General features: G+C 48.7%; 1 protein-coding gene across 2 annotated transcripts in view; it reads right to left on the minus strand.

Annotated features, from left to right (window-relative positions):
• Window positions 1-2290: 2290 nt before the first annotated feature.
• Window positions 2291-13612, minus strand: part of LOC144686890 (1-phosphatidylinositol 4,5-bisphosphate phosphodiesterase delta-4-like) — a 72347-nt gene continuing 61025 nt past the window's right edge. For both annotated transcript variants that reach the window (XM_078552713.1, XM_078552712.1), the window contains 2 exons: window positions 5842-5991; window positions 2291-2394 (listed from right to left, as the gene is read on the minus strand). In XM_078552713.1, coding sequence (XP_078408839.1) covers window positions 2297-2394; window positions 5842-5991 — 248 coding nt within the window. In that variant the 3' untranslated portion in view covers window positions 2291-2296. The remainder of the gene's footprint in view (window positions 2395-5841; window positions 5992-13612) is intronic.

Consider the following 13612-nt stretch of genomic DNA (forward strand, 5'->3'; position numbering starts at 1 on the left):
ATGCACAGAGGGCCTAAGCTGTGCGACACACTCTGGGACAGTCCGAGCCGAACAGGGAGACTCAACAAAGGGGAGGAGAGTCGACGAGCTTTTAGTGTCATTACTGCAAGGCACCATCTCTTACCAAGTGACGTACACGTGAGAGCGGGTGTGTTTTATGTGCTAAAATCGTGAAAATCACCCCCCCCTCAACCCAGTATCAGCAGCTTCAACCCTCCAGGCAGCCATTCAACAGAGAAGGTTCCAGAACCTTCCATGACATCATCTAGCATCGAAATGTGGCCAGGGCCCCTACAGCCTCCCATGTGAACAGGACAAGGCAATTCAGCCCCTCTAGCCTGTCCCAGCCACACAATTAAATCGTGGCTGGTCTGTACCTTAACTCCATCAACCTGCCTCAGTTCCTTAACCCTTAACTAATTACCCAACAAAAATTTACCATTTCCCAGTTTTGACATTTTCAATTAACCCCCAGCCTGCACAGTTTTTTTGGGAGGGGTGGGGGGGTGGGTTCCAGGTTTCCAGTCCCCTTTTTGCGAAGAGGTTCTTCCTGACATCGCCCTGAATGGTATGTTAAACACCTCGATTAAATCATCTCTTAATCTTCCATTCCCGAGGGAAGACAAGCCCAGTCTACGAACCTGGCCCCATAATTTAACCCTTTCAACCCAATCCCCCCTTTGATCTACTGGAATCTGGAGGGGCAAACTCCACCCTAGGCACCTCTACACACACCGGGTCTGGTAGAGTCCAACCTGAGAGACAGACCCTGTCTCTAACTGCATTCCCCATGGAGAGGTCAGTGGGGGTCCTAATGGAGAGATCTCTCTACAATGGGGGCCCCGATGAAGAGATCTCTCTACAATGGGGGTCCTGATGAAGAGATCTCCCTATAATGGAGGTCTCAATGGTGAGATCTCTTTACAATGGGGGTCCCCATGGAGGGGTCTCTCTACAATGGGGGTCCCGATGGAGAGATCTCTCTACAATGGGGGTCCCAATGGAGAGATCCCTCAACAATGGGGGTCCCGATGGGGAGGTCCCTCAACAATGGGGGTCCCAATGGAGAGGTCTCTCCACAATGGGGGTCCCAATGGTGAGAGCTCCCTATAATGGGGGTCCTGATGGGGAAATCTAACTATAATGGGGGTCCCGATGGAGAGATCTCCCTATAATGGGGGTCCCGATGGAGAGATCTCTCTATAACGGGGGTCCCGATGGAGAGATCTCCCTCTAATGGGGGTCCCAATGGTGAGAGCTCCCTATAATGGGGGTCCCGATGGAGAGATCTCCCTATAATGGGGGTCCCGATGGAGAGATCTCCCTATAATGGGGGTTCCGATGGAGAGATCTCCCTATAATGGGGGTCCCGATGGAGAGATCTCCCTATAATGGGGGTCCCAATGGCAAGAGCTCCCTATAATGGGGGTCCTGATGGAGAGATCTCCCTATAATGGGGGTCCCAATGGCAAAATCTCCCTATAATGGGGGTCCCAATGGAGAGATCTCCCTATAATGGGAGTCCCAATGGCGAGAGCTCCCTATAATGGGGGTCCCGATGGAGAGATCTCTCTATAATGGGGGACCTAATGGAGAGATCTCCCTATAATGGGGGTCCTAATGCCGACGAACACCTGCCAGGGACAATCTCATCCAAAGAAAGTTTGAGACTCTCAGCCAGAACTATCGGAATGTGTCCTCCCTTTCCAGAGCTTTACAGCAACACTTCTCCCCCCCCAACCATCTCTCAATTACCCACCCCCTCACCCCACCACCCGCTCTTTCACCTTGGACTCAGTTTACCATGGCTGCCCCTGGTTGTGGTCAGTACAATGAGAAAGCTGATGATCTGACTGGCAGGGTGGGGGGGTGGGGGGGGGGGTGGGTGCGGGTGTACGGCCTTGCCAGCAGGTTCCGCCTACCCTGGTACAACCCACCAATCGACAATGGCACCGCCTCTCACCACACCCAGTATCCCTGAGAAAAGAAAAACCCGGAATTGGGAATCGAAATCTGGCTCCAGAGAACTCCCCGAGGGAACTCATTTCGTCGACGGACGTGCTGTCTACCGGTTTAGCGGTGACCCTTCAACTCACAGCCGCTGAACTGTGACCTCCCGCTTTGACCCGCGACTTTGTTAACGGGTTTTAAAAAAAAACAGGCGGCTCAGAGCTAACTTATAAATAACAGTGAAATAAATATAAAAAATACAAGTAAATCTATACACGGCTATAAAAACAAATCGGGTGGAGGGTGAGGTGGGAGTGAGGGGGTGAGAGGGTGGTCAGGGGCAGTACTATCTTCCTGCTGCCTCAGTAATCCTGGTGTGAATAAACAAGGAGGAAGGAGGGATTCCTGTCCCATCCTTCGAGAGCAAGTGAATGTGGCGGTAACCTGAAAGAGAAAGAGACCAAGTCGTTAGAGAGCAGCAGAGGTTAAAGGCAGGACCTCCTCCCCTTCCGCAGTCCCCCCCCACCCCCCCTTCTCTACCATGCATCTCTTCCAACCCCACTCCACTTTGCCCCTTCCCTCCTCCCCTCCCCCTTACCTCCCCCTCCCCGCTATGGCCCCTTCCCCCTCCCTTCCACTTCTCTTCCCCATCCCCGCTGTCGCTCCCCTCCCCCCTCTCCTCCTCCCACATTACCCTCTCTTCCACACCCCACCCGTGAGAGCGCGTGGGAAACAGCGACAGACATTTAAGGAGACACATTATGACTCTCAGCAGAGATACGTTCCTTCGAGAAGGAAAGATGCAACAGGAAGGATGCGCCTTCTGTGTCTGACTAAGGAGGTTAAAGGTGGTATCAAACTGGAAGAAAAGATGTACAATACTGCAAGGATTAGCGGTGGGTCAGGAGTGTAGCATTGGGGAATTAATGGAGAACAAGGAAATGGCAGAGAGTTTGAACAAGTATATTGTATCTGTCTTCACAGTAGAAGAGCCCATGGTGTTAGAGGCAAGGTACTAGCATGGATAGAAGATTGGCTGTCTGGCAGGAGGCAGAGAGTGGGGATAAGGGGGTCCTTCTCAGGATGGTGGCCGGTGACTAGTGGAGTTCCGCAGGGGTCAGTGTTGGGACCACAACTTTTCACTTTATACATTAATGATCTAGATGAAGGAACTGAGGGAATCCTGGCTAAGTTTGCAGATGATACAAAGATAGGTGGAGGGACAGGTAGTATTGAGGAGGCGGGGAGGCTGCAGAAGGATTTGGACAGGTTAGGAGAATGGGCAAAGAAGTGGCAGATGGAATACAATGTGGGGAAGTGTGAGATCATGCACTTTGGTAGGAAGAATAGAGGAATAGACTATTTTCTAAATGGGGAGAGAATTCAGAAATCTGGAGTGCAAAGGGACTTGGGAGTCCAAGTCCAGGATTCTCTTAAGGTTAACTTGCAGGTTGAGTCGGTAGTTAGGAAGGCAAATGTAATGTTGGCATTTATTTCGAGAGGACTAGACTATAAAAGCAGGGATGTGCTGCTGAGGCTTTATAAGGCTCTGGTCAGACCACATTTAGAATATTGTGAGCAATTTTGGGCCCCGTATCTCAGGAAGGATGTGCTGGCCCTGGAGAGGGTCCAGAGGAGGTTCACGAGAACAATCCCAGGAATGAAAGGCTTAACATATGAGGAACGTTTGAGGACTCTGGGTCTATACTCAATGGAGTTTAGAAGGATGAGGGGGGTTTTGATTGAAACTTACAGAATACTGAAAGGCCTGGATAGAGTGGACGTGGGGAAGATGTTTCCATTAGTAGGAGAGACTAGGACCCTAGGGCACAGCCTCAGAGTAAAGGGAAGACCTTTTAGAACAGAGATGAGGAGAAACTTCTTTAGCCAGAGAGTGGTGAATCTATGGAATTCATTGCCACAGAAGGCTGTGGAGGCCAGGTCATTGAGTGTATTTAAGACCGAGATAGATAGGTTCTTGATTGGTAAGGGGATCAAAGGTTATGGGGAGAAGGCGGGAGAATGGGGTTGAGAAACTTATCAGCCATGATTGAATGGCGGAGCAGACTGGATGGGCCGAATGGCCTAATTTCTGCTCCTATGTCTTATGGTTTTATGATCTCATGACACAGAAAGAATCCCAAGAATAGTACAAAATCAAGTGGAAAAAGGCTGGAAGTTAGAACAATCACTACCACGAGGGAAAAAGTAATGGAAAACTAATGGGTCTAAAGGCTGACAAGTCCCCTAGACCCGGTGGCCTGTGTGCAATAGTCTTCAGGGAAGTGGCTGCACAGATGCTGGGTGCATTGGTTACAATCTTCCAAAATTCCCCAGGTTCCGGGAAGGTCCCAGCGGATTGGAAAACTGCAAAGATAACATGACTATTCAAGGAAGGAGGGGACAGAATGCAGGAAACCATCTAGGCCAGATGGTCTAACATCTGGCTTTGGAAAAATGCTAGAATCCATAATTAAGGAGGTGGTAGCAGGACATGTAGAAAATGATAATACCATCAGGCTGAGTCAACGTAGTTTGGTGAAAGGGAAATCACACTTGACAAATTTATTAGAGTTGTTTGAGAATGTAACAAACAATGTGGATAATGGGGAACCTGTAGATGTGGTGTATTTGGATTTCCAAAAGGCATTTGATAAGGTGTCACATAAAAGGTTACTGCACAAAATAAGAGCTCGTGGTGTTGGGGGTGATATATTAGCACGGATAGAGGATTGGCTAACAGGAAACTGAGAGTCGGGATAAACGGGTCATTTTCAGGATGACAAACTGTAACAAGCAGAGTGCCGCTGCAATCAGTGCTGGGGCCTCAGCTATTTACCATTGATATTAACGACTTGGATGAAGGAACCTACAGTATTGTAGCCAAATTGTCTGAAGATAGTTAAGAAAACAAGTTGTGAGGAGGATACAAAGAGTCTGCGAAGGGATGGAGACAGGTTAAGTGAGTGGGCAAAAATTGGCAGGTGGGAGTATAATGTGGGAAAATGTGAATTTGTTCACTTTAGCAGGAAGAATAAAAAAGCAGCAAATGATTTAAATATTGAAGAGAGATTGCAGGATGCTGTGGTACAGAGGGATCTGGGTGTCCTGGTACAAGAATCACACAAAGTTAGTATGTAGGTACAGCAAGTGATTAGGGAGGCAAATGCAATGTTGTCCTTTATTGCAAGGGGGATGGAATATAGAAGTAGGAAAGTCTTACTACATCTGTACAGGGCATTGGTGAGGCCACATCTGGAGTACTGGGTACAGTTTTGGTCACCTTACTTAAGAAAGATTATACTTGCATTGGAAGCAGTTCAGAGAAGGTTCACTAAAGTGATTCCCGGGATGAAGGGTTTGGTCTTTTGAGGAGAGGTTGAACAGGTTGGACCTGTACCCATTGGAGTTTAGAAGAATGAGAGGGGATCTTATTGAAAGTTTTAAGATTCTGAGGAGGCTTTGACAAGGTGGATGCTGAGAGGAGATTTCCCCTCATGGGAGAACTAGATGGCACAGTTTAAAATTAGGGGTCTCCCATTTAAGACAGAGATGAGGAGGAATTTCTTCCCTCAGAGGGTCATTTTTCCATTGAATTCCCTTCCCCAGAGAGCAGTGGAGGCTGGGTCATTGAATATATTCGATGCTGAGTTAGACAGATGTTAACCAACATGGGAATCAGAGGTTATGGGGAACAGGCGACAGCGGAGTTAAGGACACAATCAGATCAGCCATGATTTTATTGAATGGCAGAGCAGGCTCGATGGGCTGAATGGCCTCCTCCTGTTCCTGTTTCTAATGAGCTTATTATCTTATTGTGAGGGTGAAATGCAGAATAGAAATGGGATGGTTTTTTTACATCAGTCCAGAGTGAATAGGTGGATATCTCACCTTGCTTGATCGTGGTGAATGGTAGCGTATACTGACCCACAAAATCATTCTTCGAAGTTAAGTCATAATCCTCGACCACAAATCGTACGAGAGCCAGGTCAGGGACATGAACAATGAAACTCAGAGTCTCGTACCACACGGGGTTAAAACCTGCTGACAACAGCAAAATGGAAGATGTTGAGCACTCGGGTGAACCGACACAGCATAGAATCTTGCAGCACAGGAGCAGGCCATTCCGCCCGTTTGTACCTGTGCTGTAACAGCTATCCCATTAGTCCCACTCCCCGTTGCCCACCTGCCCTACTCTATCCCCACATTCCTGCAAATGTTATTCTTTTACAAACATAAATCCAAATCCGTTTTGCTACTGTGGATACCAGGCATAAACCACTTGGCATTCAGGCTCACACTCACTCACACAGTCACACGCAGACACACTCACTCACACAGTCACACTCAGACACACACACACAGTCACACTCAGACACACACACAGTCACACTCAGACACACTCACTCTCACAGTCACACGCAGACACACTCACTCTCACAGTCACACTCAGACACACTCACACACAGTCACACTCAGACACACTCACTCACACAGTCACACTCAGACACACTCACTCACACAGTCACACTCAGACACACTCACACACACAGTCACACTCAGACACACTCACTCACACAGTCACACTCAGACACACTCACACACACAGTCACACTCAGACACACTCACTCACACAGTCACACTCAGACACACTCACTCACACAGTCACACTCAGACACACTCACTCACACAGTCACACTCAGACACACTCACTCACACAGTCACACTCAGACACACTCACAGTCACACTCAGACACACTCACAGTCACACTCAGACACACTCACTCACACAGTCACACTCACTCTCACAGTCACACTTAGACACACTCACAGTCACACTCAGACACATTCACTCACACAGTCACACGCAGACACATTCACTCACACAGTCACACGCAGACACACTCACTCACACAGTCACACTCAGACACACTCACTCACACAGTCACACTCAGACACACTCACTCACACAGTCACACGCAGACACATTCACTCACACAGTCACACTCAGACACACTCACTCACACAGTCACACTCAGACACACTCACTCTCAGTCACACTCAGACACACTCACTCACACAGTCACACGCAGACACACTCACTCACACAGTCACACTCAGACACACTCATACACAGTCACACTCAGACACATTCACTCACAGTCACACTCAGACACACTCACACACAGTCACACTCAGACATACTCACTCACACAGTCACACTCAGACACACTCACTCACACAGTCACACTCAGACACACTCACGCAGTCACACTCAGACACACTCACTCACACAGTCACACTCAGACACACTCACTCACACAGTCACACTCAGACACACTCACTCACACAGTCGCACTCAGACACACTCACTCACACAGTCGCACGCAGACACACTCACTCTCACAGTCACACTCAGACACACTCACTCACACAGTCACACTCAGACACACTCACTCACACAGTCACACTCAGACACACTCACAGTCACACTCAGACACACTCACTCACACAGTCACACTCACTCTCACAGTCACACTTAGACACATTCACTCACACAGTCACACACAGACACATTCACTCACACAGTCACACTCAGACACACTCACTCACACAGTCACACGCAGACACACTCACTCACACAGTCACACTCAGACACATTCACTCACACAGTCACACTCAGACACACTCACTCACACAGTCACACGCAGACACACTCACTCACACAGTCACACTCAGACACACTCACTCACACAGTCACACTCAGACACACACTCACACAGTCACACTCAGACACACTCACTCACACAGTCACACTCAGACACACTCACTCACAGTCACACTCAGACACACTCACTCTCACAGTCACACTCAGACACACTCACTCTCACAGTCACACTCAGACACACTCACTCACACAGTCACACTCAGACACACTCACTCTCACAGTCACACTCAGACACACTCACTCTCACAGTCACATTCAGACACACTAACACAGTCACTCTCAGACACACTAACACAGTCACTCTCAAACACACTCACTCTCACAGTCACACTCGGACACACTCACTCTCACAGTCACACTCAGACACACTCACTCTCACAGTCACACTCAGACACACTCACACTCACAGTCACACTCAGACACACTCACTCACACAGAGACAATATAAAATAAGGACTACAATTCTTAAGGGGGTGCAGGAGCAGAGGGACCTGGGTGTATATGTGCAAAGATCATTAAAGGTGGCAGGACAGGTGGAGAGAGCAGTTAATAAAGCATATAGTATCCTGGGTTTTATTAATAGGGGCTTAGAGTACAAGAGAAAAGAGGTTTTGCTGAATTTATATAAGACACTCGTCAGACCTCAGCTTGAGTATGGTGTCCAGTTCTGGGCGCCACACTATAGGAAGGATGTGAACACATTGGAGAGAATGCAGAGGAGGTTTATGAGAATGGTTCCAGGAATGAGAAAGTTCAGTTATGAAGATAAATTGGAGAGGTTGGGGCTGGAGATTTGATAGAGATGTTCAAAATAATGAGGGATCTGGACAGAGTAGATAGGGAGAAGCTGTTCCTGCTCGTAAAAGGATTGAGAACGAGAGGGCACAGATTTAAAGTGATTTGCAAAAGAAGCAAATGTGAGCTGAGAAAAACCTTTTCACACAGCGAGTGGTTCGGGTCTGGAATGCACTGCCTGGGAGTGTGGTGGAGGCAGGTTCAATCGAGACATTCAAGAGGGCATTAGATGATTATTTGAATAGAAACAATGTGCAGGGGTACAGGGAAAAGGCAGGACTATGGCACTAGGTCATAATGCTCATTTGGAGAGCTGGTGCAATACAATGGGCCGAATGGCCTCCTTCTGTGCCATAACAATTCTGTGATTCTATGTTCAGCCAGACTCAGACATACTCACACTCACTCTCACACACTCGGTCCCTCTCCCTCTTACATTCATCCTCTCTCACTCTCACACTCTCTCACTTCCTTTTTCATTCCCCTCTCACACTCTCACTATCCCTCTCACAGTCACACACTCTCTCTCTCACACTCTGCCTCTTTCACACTCTCTCACTCACGCTCACTCTCACTCTCACTCTCACACTCACACCCTCTCACATTCTCTCTCTCACACTCCTCTGGCAAGTAACATTCACGCCACACAAGTGCCAGGTAATGACCATCTCCATCAAGAGAGAATCCAACCACCGCCCCTTGATGTTCAATGGCATTATCATCACTGAATCCACCATCCTGGGGTTAACATTGACCAGAAACTGAACTGGACCAGCCATATAAATACTGTGGCTACAAGAGCAGGTCAGAGGCTGGGAATCCTGTGGTGAGTAACCCACCTCCTGACTCCCCAAAGCCTCTCCACCATCGACGAGGCACAAGTCAGGAGTGTGATGGAATACTCCCCACTTGCCTGGATGAGTGCAGCTCCCACAACACTCAAGAAGCTTCACACCATCCAGGACAAAGCAGCCCCGCTTGATTGGCACCAAATCCACAAACACCCACTCCATCCACCACCGACACACAGTAGCAGCAGTGTGTGTACCATCTACAAGATGCACTGCAGGAATTCACCAAGGCTCCTTCGACAGCACCTTCCAAACCCACGATCACTATCACCTAGAAGGACAAGGGAAGCAGGTAGATGGGAACACCACCACCTGGAAGTTCCCCTCCAAGTCACTCACCATCTTGACTTGGAAATATATCACCGTTCCTTCACTGTCGCTGGGTCAAAATCCCTCCCTAACAGCACTGTGGTTGTACCTACACCACATGGACTACAGCGGTTCGAGAAGGCAGCTCACCTCCACTTTCTCAAGGGCAATTAGGGATGGGCAATAAATGCTGGACTAGCCAGCGAAGCCCACATCCTGTGAATGAATAAGAAAACCCTCACACTCGCTCTCTCCCTCTCTATCTCTCATTCACACACACTCACACTCACACTCACTCTCTCTCACTCTCACTCTCTCACACTTCACACTCAGTCTCATTCACGCACTCACACTCTCGTGCATTCTCTCACATTCTCACACTCTCACACTCTCTCTTTCAGTCTCACACACACACTCTCATTCCCTTACACACTCTCTCTCACACACTCACACTCTAACACACTCTCACATTCTTAACACACTCTCTCACACTCTCTTTCTCGCTCCCTCACTCACTCTCTTACACACGCTCTCACACGCTCTCTCTCAATCTCTCTCACTCTCACATGCTCACTCTCACACACTATCTCACACTTTCTCATTCTCTCACACACCCACACACTCTAACACACACTCTAACACACACTCTAACACACACTCTAACACACACTCTAAAACACATTCTAACACTCTCTTACACACTCTCTCTCACTCGTTTACACTCTCACATACAATCTCATCCTCTCACACTCACACTCTGTCACATATCTCTCACGCTCTCTCACACAGTCTCTCACACTCTCTCACACCCTCTATCGCACTCTCATGCACTCTCACACGCACACACTATCTCTCACCCTCACTTTCTCACACTCTTACTCACACTCTCACTCTCTCAATCTCTCTCACACTCTCTCTTACTATCACATTCTCACTTTCACACTCTCACACTCTCATTGTCTCGCTCCCTCTCTCTCACTCGCTTTGTCACCCTGTCTCTCTCTTTCTCTTACTCTCCTTTTCACTCTTAATTTCACTCCCCCTCTCTCACTCCCCCTCTGTCTCCCATTCTCTCCCTCTCTCTCTCACTCCCTCTGTCTCCCATTCTCTCCCTCTCTCTCTCACTCCCTCTGTCTCCCATTCTCTCCCTCTCACTCCCCCTCTGTCTCCCATTCTCTCCCTCTCTCTCTCACTCCCTCTGTCTCCCATTCTCTCCCTCTCTCTCTCTCACTGTCACTCTCTCTCTCTGTCTCTCTCTCACTTATTCTCACCCTCACTCACTCTCTCTTGCTCCCTCTCTCACGCCTTCTCTCTTGCTTCCTGTCTCCCACTCTCTCCCTCACTCTCTCCCTCACTCGCTCCCTCAGTCACTCCCTCACTCTCCCCTTCTCTCTCTCTCAATCTCTCATGCTCTCACCCTCTCTCTCCCTGTATACCTTACTCTCTCTCTCTCTCTCACTCTCTCTCTCACTCTCTCTCTTTCAGTCTCTCTCTCTCACTCTCTCTCTCTCACTCTCTCTCACACACTGTCTCTCCCACTCTGTCTATCCCTCACTGTCTTTCTCTCTCTATCTCTCACTCTCCAACGCACAAACATATCAGTTAGGAGCAGGAGTCGGCCACTCGGCCCCTCGCGCCTGATCCATGATTGTAACCTCAACCCCACATTCCCACCTACCCCCAATGACCTTTCACCCCCTTGTTAATCGAGAATCTATCTAGCTCTATCTTAAAAATATTCAAAGACTCTGCTTCCACTACCTTTTGAGGAAGAGAGTTCCAAAGACTTACAGACCTCTGAGAAAACATTTCTCCTCTTCTCTGTCTTAAATGGGTGACCCCTTATTTTTAAACAGTGACCCCTAGTTCTAGATTCTCCCACAAGAGGAAACATCCTCTCCACATCCACCCTGTCAAGACCCCTCAGGATCTTAAAGGTTTCAGTTAAGTCACCTCTTACTCTTCTAAACACCAGCAGATACAAATCTAACCTGTCCAACCTTTCCTCATAAGACAAGCCTTCCATTCCTGGTATTAGTCTGGTAAACCTTCTCTGAACTGCTTCCAACGTATTTACATATGAAAATAGGAACATCAGAACATAAGAGCAGGAGGAGGCCATTCAGCCCATTGAGCCTGCTCTGCAATTCAATATAATCATGGCTGATCCTGCTGTTCAATGCCTTTCCCCCCCACTCTATCCCCATGTCCCCCCCCACACTATCCCCATGTCTCCCCCCACAATATCCCCATGTCCCCCTCCACACTATCCCCATGTCCCCCCCCACACTATCCCCATGTCCCCCTCCACACTATCCCCATGTCCCCCCCCCCAACACTATCCCCATGTCTCCCCCCCGCAACACTACCCCCATGTCTCCCCCACACTATCCCCATGTCCCCCCCACACTATCCCCATGTCCCCCCCCAACACTATCCCCATGTCCCCCCCCCCGCAACACTACCCCCATGTCCCCCCCCACACTATCCCCATGTCCCCCCCCCCGCAACACTACCCCCATGTCCCTCCCCACACTATCCCCATGTCCCCCCCCCACACTATCCCCATGTCCCCCCCCCAACACTATCCCCATGTCCCCCCCCCCAACACTACCCCCATGTCCCCCCCCACACTATCCCCATGTCCCCCCCCCAACACTATCCCCATGTCCCCCCCCCCGCAACACTACCCCCATGTCCCCCCCCACACTATCCCCATGTCCTCCCCCAACACTATCCCCATGTCCCCCCCCCAACACTACCCCCATGTCTCCCCCACACTATCCCCATGTCCCCCCCCCACACTATCCCCATGTCCCTCTATGTTATTGGTATTTAGAAACCTGTCAATCTCTGCTTTAAACACACTCAGTGACTGAGCTCCCACAGCCCTCTGGGTAGAGAATTCCAAAAATATTTCTCCTCATCTCGGTCCTCAGTAGGTTCCCCCTTATTTTGAAATTGTGTCCCCTGGCTCTAGACTCTCCAAACAGGAGAAATATCTGACCTGCATCAACCCTGTCTATTTCTTCAAGTATTTTGTAGGTTTCAATGAGATCACCTCTCATTCTTCGAAACTCTAGACAGGCCCAGTTTCCCCAATCTCTCTTCACAAGACAGCCCATTGAGCCTGCTCTACCATTCAATATAATCATGGCTGATCCTGCTGTTCAATGCCTCCTGGGAACTTTGTTGCACTGTCTCTATTGCAATAATCTCTTTCCTGAGGTAAGGGGGCCAAAACTGCACATAGTACTCCAGGTGCGGTCTAACCAAGGTTCTATACAACTGAAGCAAGACTTTGCTACTCTTGTACTCAAATCCTCTTGCGATAAAGGCTAACATCCCATTAGCTTCCTAATTGATTGCTGCACCTGCATGTTAGCTTTCAGTGACTTATGGACAAGGACACCCGGGTCCCTTTGTACATCTACACTTCTAATCTCTCACTATTTAGGAAATACCATGCACATCTGTTCCTCCTACCAAAGTGGATAACTTCACATTTTTCCACATTATATTCCATCTGCCATGTTCTTACCCACTCACTCAGCCTGGTCTAAATCCCCTGAAGCCTCTTTACATCCTCCTCCCAACTTACATTCCCATCGAGCTTTGTCTCATCAGCAAACTTGGAAATATTACATTTGGTCCCCACATCGAACTCATTGGTATATATTGTGCACAGCTGGGGCCCACGTACTGATCCTTGAGGTACCCTCTAGTCACTGCCCGCCATCGCGAGAATGACCCATTTATTCCCACTCTCTGTTTTCTGCCCGTATATCTCTGCTTCATCCTGAATGAAATTTACAATTTAAACAGTAAATTTCAGTTAGATATTAAATGGTAAATACAAACAAAATTAGATATTTAGAGATTACCCCTTTCTTTGTCTGATTCTCTCTATCTCTCTCTTTCTATCTCACACTATCTCTCACACTCTCTATCTCGCTCATTCTCTCTGACTCACACTCTC

This window comes from Cetorhinus maximus, chromosome 11 (genome assembly GCF_964194155.1).
Source record: "Cetorhinus maximus chromosome 11, sCetMax3.hap1.1, whole genome shotgun sequence".
Taxonomy (NCBI): Eukaryota; Metazoa; Chordata; class Chondrichthyes; order Lamniformes; family Cetorhinidae; genus Cetorhinus; species Cetorhinus maximus.